The sequence below is a fragment of the Phoca vitulina genome, unplaced genomic scaffold (genome assembly GCF_004348235.1).
Source record: "Phoca vitulina isolate PV1807 unplaced genomic scaffold, GSC_HSeal_1.0 scaffold11, whole genome shotgun sequence".
NCBI lineage: Eukaryota > Metazoa > Chordata > Mammalia > Carnivora > Phocidae > Phoca > Phoca vitulina.
Genome location: NW_022589714.1, coordinates 36667489 through 36690230, shown reverse-complemented (window position 1 = coordinate 36690230; position 22742 = coordinate 36667489). Strand labels below are relative to the sequence as shown.

General features: G+C 45.7%; 1 protein-coding gene across 4 annotated transcripts in view; it reads right to left on the bottom strand.

Annotated features, from left to right (window-relative positions):
- Window positions 1–22381, bottom strand: part of PLA2G7 (phospholipase A2 group VII) — a 42226-nt gene extending 19845 nt beyond the window's left edge. Inside the window, exons 1-2 of one of the 4 annotated variants that reach the window (XM_032409701.1) lie at window positions 22112–22381; window positions 847–989 (exon numbers count right to left, since the gene is read on the bottom strand). In XM_032409701.1, coding sequence (XP_032265592.1) covers window positions 847–955 — 109 coding nt within the window. In that variant the 5' untranslated portion in view covers window positions 956–989; window positions 22112–22381. The remainder of the gene's footprint in view (window positions 1–846; window positions 990–22111) is intronic. The other 3 variants (XM_032409697.1, XM_032409698.1, XM_032409700.1) reach the window with 3 other exon arrangements.
- Between the last annotated feature and the right edge of the window lie 361 nt (window positions 22382–22742).

Sequence of the window (22742 nt, the reverse complement as noted above, 5' to 3'; positions counted from 1 at the left end):
TGTGGCCACAGACAGTGTGACACCATTCAGAAGCCACCTACGTGGTTCACCTGAGGGGAAGCTGGATAGAGAAGAGCATGCATCACAACGCTCTGGGACTTGCAGGCATTCGCAAAGCTCCAGAAGCAATCTCTTTGCAGTAAAGATCCTTCTTAGTGATGGCGGATGTACTCGTCTAGAGATGGCTGCCTCACTCTGGCCACCTCTTCTGGGCTTGACTAAACCTCCGCCTCCTCTCCTTCCCTCCCACCACAAGGTAAGAAAGAGCAAGAGATGCACGTCCATTCTCACCCGGAGCTCTTCAGCTTGTCCCTACCTCTTCCTGTGATGACAGCGAAAATACTGTTTCCCTCTGGGCCCCAAGACCCTAACTTGCCATTTTCTCACATCTCCTCCCAGAACGAGCCAGGACTACACCTGTTGATCACGACAACTGCCTGTCCATCCCCCTCCATGGGAGCAGGTTTTGCGGTTGCCTCTGAGGGAGCGCCGGGGGGTGCGTCACTGCACCTGCGTGCAAGCAGGTTACGGCGGCGAGAGAGATACGGGGCCGGGTTGAGGAAGTTCTCCATGGTGGTTGCGAGCTGAGCTTCCAGTTTGTCTGGAAATGCCTCACCTTGGTTCTGTCCTGCAGTCACGATGTTGAAGAAGACAGGACTTTGTTCAGTTTCAGTTGGAATGAGGAGCAAGTGAGGCTCTGTCCCCTACCCCAGGAGAACACAAGGTCTCCATGAGCCTCCTTGTAATAAAACTTGGTTAGAAGTCCACACATGCAACTGCTCTGGGGCCACGTGGAGTCTGGCAACGGGCCATTTGCTCAAGCCCTTGAACAAAGAGACCTCTTACCTGATGATCTAATATGGGCAACAGGATTTAGGTCTTGCCAGTCAATAGGATGGACCGGGGCGAGGCAGCTGCAGAGGCAGAAAAGCGCATGCAGTTTGGATGGCAACATCTTGGAAGCTGAGCAGTGGTTTCAGCTTAACCTTCTTCAAGGCAGGTTATTAAAAGAAAAAAAAAAACATGCAATAAAGAGGACTTAAATAGGCTGACAAATCAGTGAGACTAAGGTACTAGCAACACGACTTTATATATTATTAAGGGAAGAAAGCACCTGGAAACAAAGCAACATGCATTGTCTGAACTGGGTTTTTGAAAGGCATCAGGGTGGCAAAATCCTTGGTAATGCTGGATTGTAGAGCACAGAAATAACACTTCTAGCAGTCATAGTAGGTTTCTGGTCACTCACTCTCTAACTCTGTAGCAGTCTGGTTTGGTTATAAAGAATAGCATCAAGGGGCGCCTGGATGGTGCAGTTGGTTAAGTGTCCAACTCTTGGTTTCAGCTCAGGTTGGGATCTCAGGGTCGTGAGATCAAGCCCCACATCGGGCTCTGTGCTCAGCACGGAGTCTGCTTAAGATTCTCTCTCCCTCCTGCCCCCTCTCCCCAAAATAAATAAATAAATCCTTAAAAAAAAGAATAGCCCGTCAAACTATAGTAACTGTAACAATCATAGATCACAATCATAATAATATCCATAAGCATCCTAGCACATTAGTGAACACTCCGTAAGTTTTGGCGAATGTTTCCATCACAATTATGAAATGATCATACTGCTGCCGCTGTGACTGTTTTGGTGCTGATGACGTTTTATTTTGGGGGATCTCTATAATCCTCCTATACTGAAACCTTCCCAAAGGCAGAGGTCAGGTCTTATGTATGTTCCCACTGCCTAACAGAGGGCCTGGAATGCAGTCGTGTGGCGTGAATGTTTATAGACTTCATGAATGAATATTTGTAGTCCCACAAACAGCATATTAGACTCATGATAATAAGAGATGATATTACAATTGGGCGCTATGCTAACATCTTATTAGCAAAAACTATCTTGTATTGGTGTATCACCTTTACCCTTTAGAAGTTCTCCCTTCAAAAAACTGATTTGTCTCTTCACTGATAATAACTTGCTAACGGATTTTTTCCAGATGTATTTCTATGCTTGAACACGCATATAGAATACATACACACATATACATGCATACATATAAATATACGTATATAAAATAGTTTTAAAATTTGTTTCCAGTGCTTCAAGATACACTTTTAATTTGATAGTATATTTAGAGTCTTTTCATATGAGTACCTAGCACTATAATTTGTCTTTTTATTTTAAAATGGCACTTAGGAGTTGCTCAAAAATTTTGTTCACTGGGGCACCTGGGTGGCTCAGTCAGTTAAGTGCTCAACTCTTGGTTTCGGGTCAGGTCATGATCTCAGGGTCGTGAGATTGAGCCCTGAATCTGGCTCTGCACTCAGCACGGAGTCTGCTTGAGATTCTCTCCCTCTCCCTCTGCCCCTCCCCTTGTTCTTGCTCTCTCACTTTCTCTCAATAAATAAATAAAAAAATTTTTTTTAAAGATTTTTATTTATTTATTTGACAGAGAGAGAGACAGCGAGAGAGGGAACACAAGCAAGGGGAGTGTGAGAGGGGAAGCAGGCTTCCTGCTGAGCAGGGAGCCCGATGCGGGGCTTGATCCCAGGACCGTGGGATCATGACCTGAGCCGAAGGCAGACGCTTAACAACTGAGCCACCCAGGCGCTCCATAAAATATTTTTTTAAAAAGTTTGTTCACTAAATAAAATAGCAATGTTGCCAACATTTGAAGGCTTAATATGTGCCCAGCATTTTTCAGTTTCTGGAACAGGTTATCTTATTCAGTCATCACTAAACAATCTGTAAGGGAGGTTTAATTATCCCCATTGTATTGATGAGGAAATCGAGGCAAGGAGAATTTAACTGACTTGTCCTCATCACACAGCTAGCAAGGGCTGGAGGCAGAGCTTGAACCCAGAATATCTGAGTCCCTGCTTTTAAGCACAACACACCAACTTTGGGTAGCACCGATTTTTCTTCACCCTAAAATGATAATCTTCTGAAGTTAATGAACACGGTTCTTTTAATGATGCTAATGTGTTCAGGAACGTCCTGGATTGAAAAGATGACTTAATAAAGAGTTAGAAATTTTTCTCTGAAGAGATGAGCGTCTGTCTCATTGTTCTTGCCCTAATTTGTATTTGGAGCAACATGCCAGAACCCTTGGAAACCGCAGAGTACTGTGTCTGAATCCAGAGAAACAGCTACTGAGTTTCCCAAATAACCAACAGAAGAAGCTGAACCAGAGCCAGGCTATCTGCTCACCAGCCTCCAGCCCTCTCCTGCTGATGGACAGTCACAACTGGGTCTTTCATCATATAACATCATCCACAGAAAGTATGTACAGGGACATGAGCAGAGGGCTTGAGAAAATTCCACCCGTAGTGCTCACAGCCCATGACTGAATAAAAGGAGTGTCATTTGGCCATTTGGAAAATCACAGGGACGACGATGAGGAAAAAGGAAGGCAAAGTGAAACACACAGGGAGGTCAACAGAGATTTTTTAGAAACATCACACTAACCCAAAGGAAGTTTGCCTGGTCACAGCTCCTTGGGGTTCGTGACATCTTCCCTGTAACAATCTCAGGAAGAGTGAGAGAAGAGCTTCCCCAAGTCCTCCAAGCAAGACTGGAGTGCTCTGCCCTCCCCATGCTTCCTGTCAGACCGGTACCACTGCCATGGCCTGTGGTCCTCAGCTTGAAGCAGGGCAGATTTTTTTTTTTTTTTTACTTTCCCCCTTTTTTTAATTGTTATGTTAATCCCCATACATTACATCATTAGTTTTAGATGTAGTGTTCCATGATTCATTGTTTGTGCATAACACCCAGTGCTCCATGCAGAACGTGCCCTCCTCAATACCCATCACCAGGCTAACCCATCCTCCCACCCCCCTCCCCTCTAGAACCCTCAGTTTGTTTTTCAGAGTCCATTGTCTCTCATGGTTCGTCTCCCCCTCCGATTTCCCCCCCTTCATTCTTCCCCTCCTGCTATCTTCTTCTTCTTCTTCTTTTTTCCTTAACATATATTGCATTATTTGTTTCAGAGGTACAGATCTGAGATTCAACAGTCTTGCACAATTCACAGCGCTCACCATAGTACATACCCTCCCCAGTGTCTATCACCCAGTCACCCCATCCCTCCCACCCCACCCCCCACTCCAGCAACCCTCAGTTTGTTTCCTGAGATTAAGAATTCCTCATATCAGTGAGGTCATATGATACATGTCTTTCTCTGTTTGACTTATTTCGCTCAGCATAATACCCTCCAGTTCCATCCACATCGTTGCAAGTGGCAAGATCTCATTCCTTTTGATGGCTGCACAATATTCCATTGTATATATATACCACCTCTTCTTTATCCATTCATCTGTCGATGGACATCTTGGCTCTTTCCACAGTTTGGCTATTGTGGACATTGCGAAGCAGGGCAGATTTAAGGGCAGGTGAAATGGCACACTGGAGTTCCCACCCTGACCCATTGCAAGCTACAGTGGCTCTTGGGGAACATTTGTCCATACTGCCTGGGGCGCCTGGGTGGCTCAGTTGGTTAAGTGTCCCACTCTTGATTTTGGCTCAGGTTGTGTTCTCAGGGTCTTGAGATCAAGGCCCAGTTGGGCTCCAAGCTGGGCGTGGAGCTTGCTTAAGATTCTCTCTCTCCCTCTGCGCCCCCACCCCTCACCCCCCCGCTCAAGCTTACATTCTCAAAAAGAAAAAAAAAGAGAGAGCATACTGACAGATTCCCGAGTCCCACCCCAGGCCTACTGATTCAGAATCTTTAGGCATGTCTGAGCATCTGTGCTTTAGTTCCTGAGGGATCCCGACACAGCCACGCCCAGAATGTAGTATTTGGAAACTGGTACAATGGAATGAAAAGAGTACTATTTGTTTATTATTTTTATTTATTTATTTGTTATTTTTTTATTTAAGTAAACTCTACTCCCAATGTGGGGCTCAAACTCACGACCCCGAGATTAAGAGTCCCAGGCTCTACTGACTGAGCCCAGGTGCCCAGAGAGTACTATTTGTTTAGAGGTTCTCACCAGCCTATCATATGTGCTGTCTGCTCTCGTCCTCAAAGTAGTAACCCTCTAAATAATTTAATGATTGGCTGCCTTATTCATTCATTCACTTGTTCATGTATTCACCTATTCAATTTTTGGAATGCCAATGTGTCAGTCTATCCCTGGGATAAAAAGATTTCTAAATTTTTTTTAAAAAAAGTTTTTAAAATCGATGTGATTTTTCTCTCCAAAATTCCAGTGGGTTGAGAGACTTTCAAACGATTATGATGAATGCTGTAACAGAACCTTTACAAAATGTTGTGGGAATAAAGGTGTAGCGGACATAACTCAGAAACAAATTTTAGCACCCTGCATTTTTCATTTTGGGGGAAGAAGATCAGTGAAAGCCAAGCTGCAGGTCCAGGCTGAAGTCACACGGTCACTATCTGTGGGCAGGACTGGAGGGCAGGTCTTCTTCCTCTGACCCCAGCATACTGAGTGAGAGAAGGACCCAAATGGGGTCCTTCTCCTTCCTCCACCTTCCAAACGCCTCGGAAGGCCCTGCCTTCCACTGCTGCCTCAGGCCGGTGTGCTCGGGGGGGGGGGGGGGGGGGGGGGAAAGCTGTGCCAAGACTGTCCCCCACTGGTGGCAAGACAGCTGGGTCCGACGCAGTGGACAATCATCACCAAAGTTTCCCTACAGTCAAGAAAGGAGGCCTTCTCTGGGCCTGGTTCCTCAAGGGCACCAGAGAAGAAGGTGCTTCCCACCTCAGCCAGGAGAGGCTCTTGTCTGGGCAGAGTCAGGCCAGGGAGCCACCAGCCACACAGAAGGCCGCCCCCTCCGCTCTGACAGCGTTCTGTACAGGTCCCCAGGGGGGCACTTTGCAGCCTCTGCTACGAGGCCCTGTGGACAGAACTGCTTCACCCAGTAGCCTGTGAGCTCCTCCAGGGCAGGGATTGGTCCCACAGGCCATTTATTGTTATAACTTAACAAAAGGCCCAGTACATAGCAAGCACTCGGACATACGTCTTGAATGAGGAGGAAGGATCCTATCTTCTTTTTGGTGTGGGCTCCCAGGTAGCCCAGAAACAGGCCCTGATGATTTCACACCAGGTGTGACTTCTCCAGACACTGAAGTGGGTAGGGGTCATTTACTTGGGCTTCAGGGCCTAGAGCCCAACTGCTTGGGTCTGAATCCCTGTCTTGACGCTAGTAGTGTGACCCCCTGCAAACTCTGGAATCCCCTGTGCCTTATTTCCTCATAATAAGGGGCTGAGGATAATGGTAACCCATATGATTAAATGATAAATATACATTAAACAGTGTTTTTGCATGTAGCTAAATGCAAATGTTAGCATACTCATTTTGCATTGCTACCAGCATGCCTTGCCCCTAGGTAAGTAGTTGCTTAATAAATGTTAAAGAAATAAAAGCTAGTGCGTCAATCAAGACCTTGAGATAAGAACAGGAAAAGGCATCCTTGATCATCATCCCCTTCGTCCATAGGCGGTTCTGCTGAATAGATCTTATAGTTTTATTAAGGGCTCTAACAACCCCTAAACACTATAATTAGCATTTCTCCTATATTTCTCGGGGAACTTTGTATTCACTGGCCTTCTTCCCCTCTGTAGCCTGCTAGGGCCCTCAAAAGGCCTGGGTTACCTCTTGTCCTCTACCACCTGCTTCTCAAGACTTATGAAATGTCCCTCCTTTCAGCTCCTTACTTGGTTTCTCAAGGTAACAGCTCCCTAGTCTGACAAGCTGCTAAGAGGTTCTGGTGTGCTCATGAGGCTTTCCTCATCAACTTCCAAATAACAGCCCTTTCTTTGAGCCAAAGTCTCCTGGGGGCATCCTATCAAAGCCCCTGAAAATTTTCCTTTAGGAAAATTCCTGAATTTTATATTTCCGTTGGAGGAAAAAAGGCCTTTCAAAGTCTTTCAAATCCGATCCTGTGGGCAGTAATCCACCCTGGCTACCCCAGCACCCTCTGCCCGCCGAGCTTCCGACAAGAGTGAGCGAGCCTGCACTCTACCGTTCAGCACTGCAGTGAAGAGATAGCCTAGAAACTAGGAGTCTGAATTATTCAGAGTATAGGTTGCGATGTAAGTTCTGTGATTAAGAGAGCTAGGCAATAGACAATACTTAAGGGATGCAAACAGTTCTCTTCTGGAGATGCAACTTCTTCTCATCATTAAAAACAAAAATGGGGGGACGCTTGTGTGGCTCAGTTGGTTAAGCATCTGCCTTCAGCTCAGGTCATGATCCCAGGGTCCTGGGATCGAGTCCTGCAACAGGCTCCTTGCTCAGTGGGGAGCCTGCTTCTCCCTCTGCCTGCCACTCCCCCTGCTTGTTCTCTCTCTCTCTGACAAATAAATAAAATCTTTAAAAAAATAAAAACAAAAATGGGAAAATTGTTGTTTTTTGAAACCATTTTTTTCCTCTATGTTTTGGACAATAGAACCCAGTCCTCTTTCAGGAAGTTTAACAGTGAAACAGGCAATTCTGGACAAGAAGCCCTTTTAAAATTAAACTAGTGATGTTATACAAAAAGCTGTAGAAGTAATAGGAAAGAGGATCTTGATATGCATTTTCAATTTACATTGTGTAAAAACCTGAATGAGAACGCCTTGGACCTGGAGGAGGACTTGATGAAGCATGCTTCTGGAAACATCGACCAATGTTCCTGATTAACATACCACAGGTATCTGAGAAGAGACTCAGAGATTGGTTTTCCAGCGTCTCAACTTTGATGGCTTTGGTTTTTGTCTGCTTGAATCTTAGCAGAAACTCCTAAAGTTAAACAAAGAAGTATTTTGACTGCCACTCAGACCTTCTGAATCAAAACTTGATTCCTGATTTAGTTAAGAAATCTAAAAAGGTGAAATGAGGTATCAATGACTGTCATTGAGCACCTACTATGCGCTAGCGCTGTCTAGCTGTGTGTGTAATGTCACCGCTAGTCCTCACAACAAGGAGTAGAGTTAGGCAGGTACTATTACCTCCATCTTACAGTTAGGAACACTGAGGCTTGGAGTGATTTGCTGACTCAAATGACTGGCAGGTTTTGGAGGCTTGATCAATAAGCCCAGCCCTTTGAGGTATATGAGTAGAAACTATCAGTGTAATATGCTCTTGTTTTCATTTAAAGATGTAGGTTTATACACAAGTAGAAAAAAAGTCTAGATGCATATAAAGCTAGAATGTTCTCAGTGGTTATATTTAAGTGGTAGGATTATAGGTGGTTCTAGTTTTCTTTGTATAACATGTACTTTGCTAATTTGTCAACAAGGAACATGCACTGCTTGAGCAGGAAGAAAATAAAAGAAAAATATAAAAATATATAGAAGATAAAAATATAAAAAGATAAAGAAAGATATAAAAAAGATAAAAAAATAAAATAAAATAAAAAACCCTAGCTCTTTACTTGAGCAACAAAATCTAAACAAACAGCTTCCTGTCAGAAAGAAGCTGGACCCTTAGAGATTTTTGGCCCAATTCAGAGATAACATTGGATTTGAGGCTTTGTTTTGGAGCAATAATTTTAGGAGAAAGGCGTGCTTCATTTCATTTTGAAGGTCTGGGATAGGTATTTTTCCTGAAAAAAAAATCAGTGGTTTGTGGCTATTACAATTTCAAATTAATATCCATGAGCCAGGCATGGTGCTAGGCTTCTAAGAGAGTTTCAGAGTATCGGGGGATGGGGAGAAGAGGGAGGTCTGAGGTGTGGGATGACAAACAAAAGAGAATAATATGCTTCAAAGAGTGCCTGGTTTTGTGCTCCAGATAAAGATAAACATAGGTCCTCTGGATGGCTCAGTCTGTTAAGTGTCCAACTCTCAGTTTCAGCTCAGGTCATGATCTCAGGGTCCTGAGATCGAGCCCCACGTGGAGTCTGCTTCAGATTCTCTCTCTCCCTCTCTCACTGCCCCTCCTGCTCATTCTCTCTCTCTCTCTCAAAAAGTTAAATAATTAAAAAAAAAAAAAAGATGAACATAACCTAGTCCAGTTCTGGTGAAACCATGAGACACTAATCTAATCCCCTTGTTTTATGTACAGGGAAATTGAGGCCCCCAAAGGGGAAAAAACTTGCCTGGACCCATACAGCAAATCAGTCGTCAAGCTGGGATCAAAATACCTGTCCCCTGGTCACTAGGTCATCAGGTTTACAATAGCAGCGAGCCCAACGCTGGAGGGCAGGTGCCCCTGGGCTCTTGCGGAGAACATGGGGTCCCGTCAAGCTCTGGACAAGGGCAAGAGGAAAGGCCTGGGTCTGTAATCATAAGGATCAACTTGGCCAGTCATTGCACCTCTGAAACCTCATTCTCCCAGCTGATGAAGCGGAATGAATGCTACTTGTGTCATCAGGCTGATGGGGTGAGGGAACACGCCGGCACAGTGCCAAACGCAACTCTCAGCGCGTGTCCCTTTCCTCTTCTTCACCAGGAACCAGCTTAGATCCATTGGGAGCAAAATATACTAGACTCTAGAGACTACATTCTGAGAAAGAAAAGAGCCCGTGACTCCCTGCTCAGCGGGGGGTCTGCTTCTCCCTCTGACCCTCTTCCCTCTCGTGCTCTCTGTCTCTCATTCTCTCTCTCAAATAAATAAATAAAATCTTTAAAAAAAAAAAAAAAGAAAGAAAGAAAAGAGCCCGTGACCTGAAAGTTGGTGGGTTTAGGTTTATCCTGCCGAGTGGCCACACAGCATGGGTAGCGCAGGCCCCCGCACCGCCAAGTTCCTCATCCTCTGCACACTGATGTGTGGGACCAGCTCATTCTTCCTCGTGGGAACTGTCCTGATACTTAGCAGCATCCCTGGACCTTATGCACCAGAAGCCAGTAGCATCCTCCTCCCCCCGGGGTGGTGACAAACACAAATGTCTCCATACTTCGCCAAGTGTCCCCTGGGAGCTGGAGCTGCCCTGGTGAAGAACCACTGGGGGCTACATAAAGAGCGAGTGGGTACAGGCAGGGAGAGGGCTACCTTATCTAGGAGACGGGACAAAACTACATGCTCAATTCAGAGCGGAGTTGAAAACCATCTATTTTAGGAGAAATAACTATAACTATGAGCCCCCTTGCTAAGCAGGTAGGTTTATCTAACAGCATATGGAGGTTTTGTCTTATGTATAGGTTTAAGTTTACTAAGATATGTGAATTCTTCATTAATGTATTCAACTTGTGATATGTATGCACCACCACACTTGCCTTTCATCGTATTCCCCCCGTAATCTAGTTGGGGGTCTTCTGCTGTGATGCCCTGGATGGTTTCCTCAGCCAGAAGCACCCACCCCCCTCCCCCCACAATGCCCACATACTTGCTCCTCTGTAATGGTGTGTACTTTCCCCCACGATGTCTCATATCACGACAGCCTAGACACCAGACCATCCGCTGACCCATCCATCCATTCAAACATTTACTAAACACCACCCATGTGCCAAGCACCGAGTGCTAAGTGTATGGCTGGCTCCTACAATAAGGATCCTATACCCTCTGAAGGGAGACTGTGCAGCAAGGACTCCGAAGCTAGGGGGAAATTCCAGTCTTGATAAATGTCTTTAGAATATTTGAATCAAAACATCTGTAAATGAATTACTCTAAAAACATCCAGGGGTTTTATGTTCTTTTGTCGCGAATGACACGTGGAGGACGGGGTCGGGATAGTGTTTGCAGCACTGTGGCTTCTAAGGTCTTCGCCCTGCTCTGGCTAAGTGCTGATGAGGCATGGAGAGAGCCAGGGATTTTTTTTTATTTATTTTTGGTTATTATTATTTTTAACAGGTCCCTCCCCCAGAAGATCAGCAAGAACAGCCAGCCAAGACCAAGTTTACCGATCAATGAGAACGGCAGAACTCCAGCGCTGGGGGAATACAGCACATAGAATCCATGGCCTTTTTACAATGATTCTTTAGTCTTTCAAAGTTAATTTTTTTTAACTGTCTTTTTTTTTAAATTTTTCTTTTTCCCTTTTTCAACCAACATCTTATCAATCCCTTTTTTAAAAAAACATTTTTATTTTTCATTTTTAGTCATATTCTATCCCTTCATAGTAGTTACCCTTATTTTTGGCATATATATATAAAAAAAAATGCAGCTTGGGGTTTGAGATGCTTTGATAAAAGTGGGTTCAGTGTAGACACAAAGGAGGATGGTCAATTCCAGGGGGTGCGCGATGCCGGGAGGCGTGGAAAGCCCTCCCAGGAGCTGTCACGCAGGAGCTGGGCATTCTTGATACTTGAATATGGAATACATGCACAGGGAAAGGAAATAAACATTGCACTTTATAAGCACTGTATTGTTAAGTGGAAAATGCGATGTCTTAAATAAAACTGTATTTAATTGGCAAAAAAAAAAAAAATTGGGGGGGGGCAGAACACAGAGACCCTTACAAGCCGTACGTCCGAGTGTGGACGTCTGTCTCACAGTGACATTTCCCGCCGCGCCCAGCACCCAGCACCGCGGGCCTTTCTCCTAGCAGGTGTCCAGTGAACATGGGCTGAGCTAGCAGAGGAATGACTTCGGCCCCGCAGAATGCTGTGTGCGTCCGCCCGTAGCCCGGCCATGTGTGGATGCGCGTGCGTGTGTGCGTCTGGGGTTTACAGGGGATGGAAAGTACAGGGGGCGAGAGACTAGTGCAGCCGCTGAACACAGCTGTGCCCCCCAGGCCACACTTCAGTCTACCTGTGTCCCAGTGGTTTCAGGGCAGCCCCTTCCTTACTCCTTAGCTCACCTCTCCCCATTAGGTGAAAGTCTTCACTCCTTAAATGGATGCACTCTCCTTCACGCTGCCCTCCTATCCCCTACAACTGAAGGTGTAAACGCTCCTTCTCTAAGGAAAACAGAAACACCAGGATGACGCTCCCTCTGAAGCCTTTCTCTCTGCCTTTGATTTAATTCCAGACCACAGCTCACCCTCTCCTCTCTATGACCAGCTCCCAGTCCCAGGTTCCGGCCTCATTCCTCCTCAGTCAAGGGGGCTTGATCTCCTTGATAGTAACTCCCCCCCAGCGTCTCCTCAGCACCCCCAAACCACTCTCACTCCACACCATTACGTGTTGGTTAATTTATGTGTCACTTCTTAACACTGAAATATCTTGTCCATCTTCTTTCCCCAAATAGATTGAAGCTGCTCCTAGGAAAGGTCCAATACCTTTCATCTTTTCAAGTGTCTCACAGTCCTATGTACCTTCACAACACATTCGTGTGGTTTCAAATCTATTTCTCTAGCTTGATTTCTTAGGTAAAGCTGTTTGGCTGTTTCATGCGATTTTATTATAAGCGATCACCAATCCTCTATGGGAGTATTACACATTTTAGATCAATATGACCAAACATTTCCCATATTAGTAAAATGAAAGTAGTGCTTCTTGCTTTTCTGAACAAAGGACTATAATCAACGGCTCCAAGTCCCTGGCTTTCTCGGACACTGGCTTCTTTGAACTTCCGATGGTCACTGAGATGTCTGAGAGGATGACTAAGGGAGGCCTCTGAATCCCAACATAGAGGGATAATTCATAAGGAGTCTGTTAACTCCCATGGTTCTCTTTTTACAGAAAAGGACCTCTTACTCAAACGCGGGATTTGAGTTAGCTAGAACTGTATTTACATTTGCAAACTAGGGACCGGAAACGTATACTGTTGACTTTGGACATTTACAACTGGAGAATCCAAGGTGATGACACTGAAACATTTTGTACAGCAATGTTACTAATCATAATGTTTGAAGGTTCATTACTGACACCTCTAGCCAATACAACATTTTTATGGAGAAAGACCTGTCTGGCCAGGCAGATGAATGACTGGTAAACAAAAAGCTGGGGGACAGGGAAATTTGTGAAATTTACCAAAGCATAGTCGGCAGTTCCAGTGGGGGTATAAATAGGTATCCTGACTTTTGGAAGGCAATCTGGCAAGCCTTAATTTGTCCATATCCTTTGACCGTTTCACTTTATTTCTAAGATCAGCACACACAAAAAATCATATTCATAGGGAAGAAAAACCCTAAAAATATAATGCACTATTGGTGTTCATTCCAATTCTATTTATGGGAGCCAACACACACATACACATGGGGAAACCCTACAGAACCTCAAACAATAAGGGAATATCATCCGTGAGATTTTATTCAGTTATTTACATGATATTTACAAAACAATTCATTATGACTTAGGAAACAGGTTACTATGCAATTTTAATTGAAAAAAGATTATAGAATTTACTGTGTAAAAATTCACCCTAAAAGACTATTAATAAATAAGGGTGATAGAATTATGGTGGTTTTCCCATGATGTTTCACATTTTCTTTTACAACCAAACATATTGCCTTACTACTAGTAAATAATTTTAAAAGAATATTTAGTAGAGTTGGTATGACCATAAAGAGTGTTTATGTTTAATATTAAGTAAAATGTTATGTAGAGAATAAAGAGGATTCTCCATGATCTCAGATACATAAAAGATGAAGAAGAAGGAGTGTGTGTGTGTGGGGGGGCCAACAATAAGAACAAGAAGACCCAAAATATATAAAAGAAATAGCAAATATTTACAAAGTTGACCCTCTTTGAAGAGTTTGTAGTTAGAAATGAAAGGTAATTTTTAATCCTTCCTTCTTTTCTCTTTTCCAATATTTTAAATCAATGGGAATATTTACTTTCAAAAATCAATACTCTTTCAAATAATAAAACCTAAAAAGCATTTTCTTCAATCTTGACTCCTTGATCACTAGATAAAATATCATCCTGGCAGATCAACAAGACCTTTATTTTTTTTTAAGATTTTATTTATTTATTTGACAGAGAGAGACACAGTGAGAGAGGGAACACAAGCAGGGGGAGTGGGAGAGGGAGAAGCAGGCTTCCCACAGAGCAGGGAGCCCAATGCGGGGCTCAATCCCAGGACACTGGGATCATGACCTGAGCCGAAGGCAGACACTTAACAACGAGCCACCAGGCGCCCCTGGGCAAGACCTTTACAGGGTGCTCAGAGAACACATTCTGTTTTCAGTCCATTTAAAAGTTGATACCTTCTGGGGGCGCCTGGCTGCCCTCAGTCAGTAGAGCATGCGACTCTTGATCTCAGGGTCGTGAGTTCAAGCCCCACACTGGGGGTAGAGATTACTTTATAAAAAAGTTGATACTGTCTTCTCTTCTGTGTACTTAATGTCTATCTCTCAAGCCACAGTTTCCTCCTCGCTCTTCAAATCTCAGCTGAGATCTCTATATAATACTGTGACCTCTGCTAACCCTTTGTTCCCCTGTCTGTCACTAGTAAATTCTCATCAGGCATCATTTACCTTTTTGAAACAAAAGACAAACCAAAACAGTAGGCAAAATATTCACTCTTGAGTCCAGAATTTCTGTCAAGAGCTGATGAGTAAATCTGTGTCAATCCCAATCCTGGCAAGAGGTTAGGGCCTGTCCCTTACCTCTCCTGTTCTTGGTAAAGAGAAAAGAAATGGCTCTTTCACAAGTACCAGGACTCTGTTCCTCAAATTCTTTCTGATGAACTTTGGAATGGGAGTACATGGACTGCAGAATAATGATACTCCCCCCTCCCCAAATCTCCACATCTTAATCCCCAGAACATTACATGGCAAAGGAGAATCAAGGTTACAGATGGAATTAAGGTGGCTAATCAGCTGACTTGAAAATAGATTATCTTGGATCATCCAGGCGGGCCAATGTAATCACAAGGGTCTTTAAACTTGGAAGGAGGGAGGGTGGCCGCAGAGGGTCCTGTGATGCGAGATCAGGCGCTGTCCTGCGTGGTCCTCGGGTGCAGGCCAAGCTATGGCCGAGAGCCTGGGGTTCGGCGCAGTGGACACTGATGTCCCCGGCAGTACCCCGCCCCAGGCTCTCTGAGTGTCTCTACGGAGCCCAGCAATGCACAAGCAGGATGGCCACTGCCAGAGGTGTGGATGTGCCGGACAAGACGAAGAGCCCAATCCCAGTGATGTTCCTGTGGCTCCTTCATCCCATCACCAGCATGCACCTGTGCCTGTGTGCGGTGGCCAGAGACCACCTACACCAAACCAACAGGTCCACTGGGGCAGGGGAAGGGAAGTGGGGGAGGGGCAGGTCCAATGGAAGAACTGGTTGGGTTGGGCCTTCTGCAGCTTTGCTGGCTGTTGTCACCATCACCATTACTAAAACTGCTCAGCGTACAAATTCACAGCATAACTGGTGGCATGCATCTCCTCCATCATATTCAGAGAGCTAACATCCCTTAGCCCTGAGACATGTGGAAAAGTCAGGTCCCCGGCCATAAAGTTGAACATTTCTCAGGGTCCACTACCCCTGCCATCTCATGTTGCCCATGAATGCTAAGAAGACCCGGGGCACTTTATGGGGCACCTGGCTGGCTCAGTCGCTAAAGCATGTGACTCTTGATCTCAGGGTTGCATGTCTGAGCCCCACACTGGGTGTCGAGATTATTAAAAAATAAAAAATAAAAATAAAAAAATAAAAAGACACTGGGCCCTTTATAGAAACTGTGTCTTGGGGCATCTTTCTGGTGCTCCCAGGATTTAGTCCTGAGGTCGTACTAAGATTTCTGAACTATGGAACTGTAAGATAATAAAGTTGTGTTGCTTTAAACAAATAACTCTGTGGGGTGCCTGGATTAGGTGGTATTTAGGCATCTGACTCTTGATTTCGGACATGATCCCAGGGTCCTGGGATTGAGCCCCAAATTGGGCTCTGAGCTCAGCAATGAGTTGGCTTGAGGATTCTCTCTCTCCTTCTCCCTCAGCCCCCCCCACTGCTCTCTCTAAAATAAACAAATCCTAAAAAAAATAAACCAATATATTTGTGATAAATCATTATAATAGCAATAGAAAACTAGAAGAGCATGTAAAGTTACAGAATGAAAGCAGAGAACAAATCTGCTTTGGATATTTTACAATAGGATGAAGGCAGGAAACTGTCAATTTTCCAGCCCTGATTTCTAAGTAATGTATTACTTTTTTTTTTAAGTTGCAGTATATTTTGTTTTTCTCTTATATTAGTGTTACATATTCATTATTCAAATATTCAAAAATTATGGAGAGATATAATTTCGAAAGTGCAAATCTCTGTAACTTTACATACCTGTTCCTTCCCCTGCTCTGGATCTAGCGAAAACTTCTGTTCATAATTAGAGGTAGATGACCTCATACATTTTTTACCAGCAATATCTTTAAGCAACTATACCTTCTTTGATAAAGGAAACAGTATTTACTTCATTCTGAAGTAGGCTAAACTTCATCCTAGAGCAGCAAATCTCAACTGGGGCACCCAGAAGACATTGGGCAATGTCTGGAGACATTTTCGATTGTCACACCTGGGAGGGGACAGCTCCTGGCATCGGGGGGGCTGAGACCAGGGACGCTGCGAGACATCGTACAGTGCATAAGACAGACACCACAACATAAATATCTGGCCCAGAAGGTCAGTAATGCTGAGCTCGAGGAACTCTGGTCTAAAGGGAGACTGGAGAAACTATATCCTCATTTAATATGGAAGAAATATTTATTTCATTCTGAAACTGGCATTAGGGAGGCACTTTATGTAAGTATATGTAAGGTATGTATACCTTACAGTGTGAGGAGAGTGCTCTGTCATGAGAAGGGTTCAGGCACCACTAACTGGCCCCCCGCCAGGGGCACCGGAGGTGTGTGGGGGGGAAGGGATGGATGCATGGGTGTGGCCTGACTCCAAGGTTCCATCTTCTTCTAAGATATAGGACTCCTTTTAAAAAACATCAGCAAATTTGCCTCATACTTGCCAATATCAAAACATGGAAAGAGAAAAGATAGTACCTACTCTATTCATATTATTTTCTCTCTCCCATATTAGCTAAGAGAATCAAAACTTCACCTGGACATTATCTCAAATGTCCGACTCTCAAGTGACTTCTGCAAAAAGTGTGTGAAGCCTCTTATCTCAGGCATGGTCGATACAACTCTTGTGTAATCATTTCACAGCCTAAGAAAAGAGATAGGGTCAAAAAAGCAAAATAAGAAGCAGTTCCCTGTTGTGGGAGTAACTGAATGAAACAGACACTGATAAGCCTAAGTCCTTAACAGCTGCAAATAAAATAAAATTAATCGATTCTACTCCCATTTTGGAAATAGAAACTCATCTGCATCCAGTTTCCAAACATTTGGTGTCCTCTCTAGTGTTAAGGCCGTAAATGTTAAAAGTTACCTAAGACCACTGGGCGGTTGGCTGCCATCCTGGGAGCTTAGCTGTAGATTCCACACCAGTGAAACCGCATCTCACTGAACTGGTCAGGTTGTAAGGGCTTTCACGACTGATAGTTTATTCAAAAGGACAACCACTGAACAATAACCAGACTGATGAGGGAACAAGGCAACAGAGTCATATGAGGAGCTGCTCAACGCACCAGGGGTGTTGGCTCCGGGGAAGCTCTGGGGAAGACCACTACAGTTCTACAGAAAAATGACGCGAATGTGAACCCAGACTGTAGGGCTCTGTAGCAGGTGCTTTTCGACAATTATCCTATTGAGCAGAGGAGGAGTTTAGGTCCAGGTCTGGCGACTCCCTGCAAGGATCCTGAAAAAGGGATTCCTGCACTGGATACAAGTAGAAGGGGGATGGACAGGCAGGACTAGGTAGCCCTAAATCTGAGGTTTAAGATCAGAAGCCTGTGAGGGCCAGCCAGGTAACTCAAATGAGCTAAACCGGACATGAGTGATAGACAAAACAGTGGTGGGGACCGTGGCAAAGGAGACCATCTGAAAAGGAACACCACCATCCTGTTCCAGTTGATGCTGCCACGTAGTGTGTGTGTGTGTGTGTGTGTGTGTGTGTGTGTGTGTGAGTGAGTGTGTGTGTGTAGGGTTGAGAGCTCCATATTACTAGATTTTTTTTCCAAGAAAATCTGGAAAATTATATTTCTATGTAAAATCTCCTGATTTTTAAAGGATAGCAGCTAATTCAACAGTTTAAAATATTACATAAATCAAACAGAATAATTAGGCACCTCTAGGAGAAACGATAACCTCTCCCTTAAAGATGCCCCAACCACTCCCAACCCTAAGGGACTGTCCAGATCCCACAATCCCTGTCATATTTTGTCTGCAACTTGAATCACCAGACGAGCCACTTCAAGCTGAAATCAGATGCTCTGGCCGATAAATCATTAATGGGGAAGATAACCAGGAGTCCATCGAGTCACCAAGAGCAGAATCCTCCACTGCACACCGTGTAAACGAGGAAGGACCTCTGTTTTCTTCCTAGTAAGCTGCACGTCAAAATGAGGCAGGAAGGAGAAAGAGGGTTGCCTCCCTGTGGCAGTTAGTTGTCCTGTCCCTGAGAAGGTCATCCCTACCCTCGTTGGTAAACAACTTCAAAACTCTTCCCTGGCCCTCTATAATTTCGTCAGTGATCAACCACAGAAAGTTCAAGAGTCCCCTGTGAGAGAGAGTGCTTCACTAAGGGAAACAATCCTATTCAACTCTGGTTCACAGCCCTCTCCTGAAATTCTGCTGCCCCGTATAGCTTTTCAATGATCAACAAATCTTTGCACTCAGATTCTGCACGCAGCCGTATCCAGGACAAAGGCAAACATGCTAACTTCCTTTTGAATTTTTATTCCAGTTTCCAGACTCAAATCTTCTATGTGGGGTTCTACCTAATCACGTTTAACTCCCCAAAGTAAGCCAGCTAGTATTGTAGAATTAGTTTCACTCCATTCTAGGATGCTGTATTTTGTGGGTAACAGTTAAGATGTATCAACCTTCTGAACAGATCAAAATGCATTTTATGTACAAGACACATAATTTATTGTAAAGAATAAAAAAGTCAAAAGAATTTTATTATAAAATTTCTGAAAATGAAGCACAGGAAATTCAAAGTCACACATCATTTGCAAATAATAGTAATACAGTCTTACGTTACCTTCAAGAGTGTAATCACTAGTTTGTTTATTTGTACGAGAGAAGTGGACCAGATGTAGCAATGTCATCGTCTCTAGGTAGATGGGAAATGTGAGAGAGAAGCATAAAAGAACTTCCCACTCGACCTCCTGAAACAGCTTCTGCCCACCTACTGCTACCACGGTCTGCTGGGTCACCGTAATAAACCTGGAGCAGGTCTCCTTACTGCTCTTCTTCTCCTCCTATGAGCCGCTCTTCACAGTGCACCCACAGTAACCTCTGAAACAATCTGAATCACATCACGCCTCTGCTTTGGGCTTCCCACTGCACTTCAAGTCCAGATGGCGTACCTCAGCCTACGAGGCTCTGCGTGACCTGGCCCCTGGCCCTCAACCTCACTCCTCCACCCGCACTGCCCTCCGACTATGCGAGGAACGCACTGAGCTTGTTGTCAGGACAGTGTGATTGTGGGTCCCTGCACCAGAACAATCTGTCAGTATTCTGGGGGCTCGTCTCAAGGTCATCTCTCAGAAAAATCTCGCCTTAGGGGGCACCTGGGTGGCTCAGTGGGTTAAACGTCTGCCTTCAGTTCAGGTCCTGATCTCAGGGTCCTGGGATTGAGCCCAGCGTCTGGGCTCCCTGCTCAGCTGGGGGGTCTGCTTTTCCTTCTCCCTGTGCCCCTCCTCCCCACTCTTGCTCTCTCTCACTCTCAAATAAATAAATAAAATCCTAAAAAGAAAAGAAAAGAAAAGAAAAATCTCTCCTTAAAACCCAATCTAAGGGGGCACCTGGGTGGCTCAGTTGATTAAAGCGTCTCTTGGTTTTGGCTCAGGTCATGATCTTGGGGTCCTGAGATTGAGCCCATGTCAGACTCCACGGCTCAGTGCAGAGTCTGCTTGTCCCTCTCCCTCTCTGCTCCTTCCCCTGCTTGCTCTTGTGTTCTCTCTCTCTCAAATAAATAAATAAATAAATCTAAAAATAAATAAATAAAACCCAATCTAAGAAGCTGGGGCCCCTCCCATGTGGCCATCTCGCCCTCTCTCTCACACACACACACACACACACATCACAGTACTCTACCACAGCACTCTGTTTCTTTTTCTCCAAAAACATCTAGTAGTATCTGAATTTACCTTGCTCATCCCTCGACTTTAGAATGTGAACTCCATAAGGACAGAGACCATATCTGTCTTACTCACTGCTCTGTACTCAGTGCCAGGCACATAGTAGATACTCAATAAATATCTCTTGAAGCCAAAGAAGGAGTGAACAAAAAACTTGCTCTAGGAATCAACTAGGCCATTTAATCCAATCAGTATTGGTTCTTAATAGCAGGCTTCTTTCTCCTCAACTGCTAAGTTGTTTTTTAACTACAAGCCTATATATATTAGACTGTTTCTATTAGTGTGTTATGAGTCATACCTGTAAAATGGAGCAAGTAACAGTGAAGGCGCATGGCAGGTGCCTGGCTTCATAGAAAGAGGCAGTAAGAATCTGCTGCCCATTCCTTTAAAATACAGAGATTCCTCAGAATCCTGGGACAATGCAATTTTAGAAGGGGATGTTCCCCTTCAGGTGCCCTTCACTCAATACTTTCTCTTCAATGGTTCACTTTCATGGAAATTTCTCAATGTCTCAAGAGGTCAGTCAAGCCAATTATCAGATGAGCCTTAAGATGAACCAAGGTATAAATAACCTGATGATCACCTTCCTTTCCAGGAAATACCCATTTTCTGGGGTGTCACTGAAAGGAATACAGATTCCTAAACTCCAGCTGACATTCCTAAGGGGTCCCACGCCTGCTCAGGTACCTAGTTAGCACTTTCCTTACTGCTCTATGATGAGAGTCTCAAACAGGATGGTAAATTGTATTAGCCGGGGAAACCTCACTGGGTAGGGAATGCATATTCCTCACTACTGAAGTTCAAAGGGCAAAGACGTCCAATGGAGAGGAAATAAGAAACCAGCTGCCCAGGGAGGGGTCCGTTTTTGGGAAAGCCCTGGGGTGCTGGGCAAGCCCTTATCACACCTCAGAAGGGATTTCCCAACTGTAAAATGAGTGGCTGAACCAGATTAATACCCTCACAACTCCCGGTGTCAGCCTTGAGTACAAAGGGCCCAGTTCCATGAAGAGCATCACCATGCGGTCCATAGCAGCAACTCCTGCAGGAATGTCTGGGGAAGGGAAGGAACCCTCTGGGCCCACCGGCAATGAGTGCAAGCTGGGAAATGCTGAGGAGGTGGGTTCTCTCACCAGCTTCTAGGGGACCACCAGAATTCCCTCTGTGAGAAAATCCCCTGGGGTGACAGCAGCTCACCCATGCCCTGTGGTGGTCAATACTTAATACCCTGGTCCCTGAGTTGCATGGGAACCCAAGATCTGGTCCTGAGCCTTTTGGGATTGTCAACACTTTAAGGGATACACTTTCCAGCTCCTACTTAACATACCAGCATCCCAGCTCAGGATTCTCACTTGGGTCAAAGGTAATTTGCGCAAGACTGATTTGTTCACACAAATCTCTCCTAAACCTGAGCTCCTGTGTCCTTCAAAGAAACCCAGCAAGCTCCCCTTAGTGAACCCCACACACCTCTCCCTCCCTCCTTCCTCATCACCTCTGCAGCGACCCCAAGAACCACAGGCCTGAATGCAAGCCTGACCTTTTCGTTTGGGGAGCTAGAAACTTCTACAGAGTGTGATGGGGAAGACTGTTCTCTGCCGCCTGATTTTGTTTGACTTTTTATAAGCAAGCTTCCCCTTTACTCAGGATAGAGCAGGCATGATCTTATCTGAGCCGCGGTGGGGGAGCTCTGGGATGTCCGGAGCAAGCGAGCAGAACAGAAGTAGTGCTTTGTTCTTACAATTCTGGTCCTACAACAGCTACTCTGAACTGGGCTCCGGAAAATGCAATACTCCGCAAAGAGAGGTGTTCCTTTGTTTGTTTTGTCCCAGCGGAGATCTAGAGATAAGAAATCTCCCCGTGTTCCCTGTTCCCGATTCCCTCCCGGCACCGAATTCTTAGGTTAGGGTTGCCTCCCCCGGGAAAGGTTTGAGAGAACTGGGTTCGAATTCCGTCACCCTCCCCGTAAAGATCCCAGCGCTGTCGCGAGGGGTCAGGGACAGCGAGTCGGCCCCCGGCAGGAGATGGTGCGGTTCCTGCCCCCCACCCCCAGCCCCCCACGCCCGTGGCCTTGTCCGCTCGGGGATGGCCGTCCTCCCGCGCTGCGCGGGTCCAGCCCGAGCCCAGCGCGCCCCGCACCTCCGCGGCCTCCCGCCTCGGCCCGCGCTCCCTCCTCACCCGGGTGCTGCGGTGAGCTGCTCGCCGGAACCAGGGCCCCCGGACAGGAGCGCGCCGAGCCCGACTGCTCCTCGCCGCCAGCGCTGGGGGCCTCTGCCAGCCTCAGTCACCGCGGGCGCGCGGCCGGTGGGTGGGCTGCGCGTCGGCTTGGGCCTCGGTCCGCCCCGGCGCGGCGGGAGGAGGGACGGGGAGGAGCGTGTGGCCACCGGCCTCCTAAAGGCAGAGGCACTTGGGACGCCAGCGAGCTCAGGCGCACCCAGCACCTTCCCCGGGGCCCGGGGTCCCGCAACCCGCACCCTCGGGTTAACTTAACACGCCCGGGGGTGGACCCAAACGTGCAGAGGGCGGGTGCTGTGCCTCCCGATTTCTCTTCGCAGACTTCATTCCGATCACATCCGCTCCCTGCTTCACTCGGCATCGAGCCAACCTGGTCTGTCCTACCAACTTTCGAGTTACTCTGCTTCCATGTGTAATCTTGAAAGACCGTGCCCATTCCTCAATTCCGTGCCCTGTGCGCTAGACCCCCGACTCAGAAATCCGTGCGCTGGGCCTGGGCCTGGAAGGCCTGCCGCTGGCTCAGTTTCATTTCTGCGTGGAGCTACAGGCAAGGGCAATCAGAAGGGCATTTCTG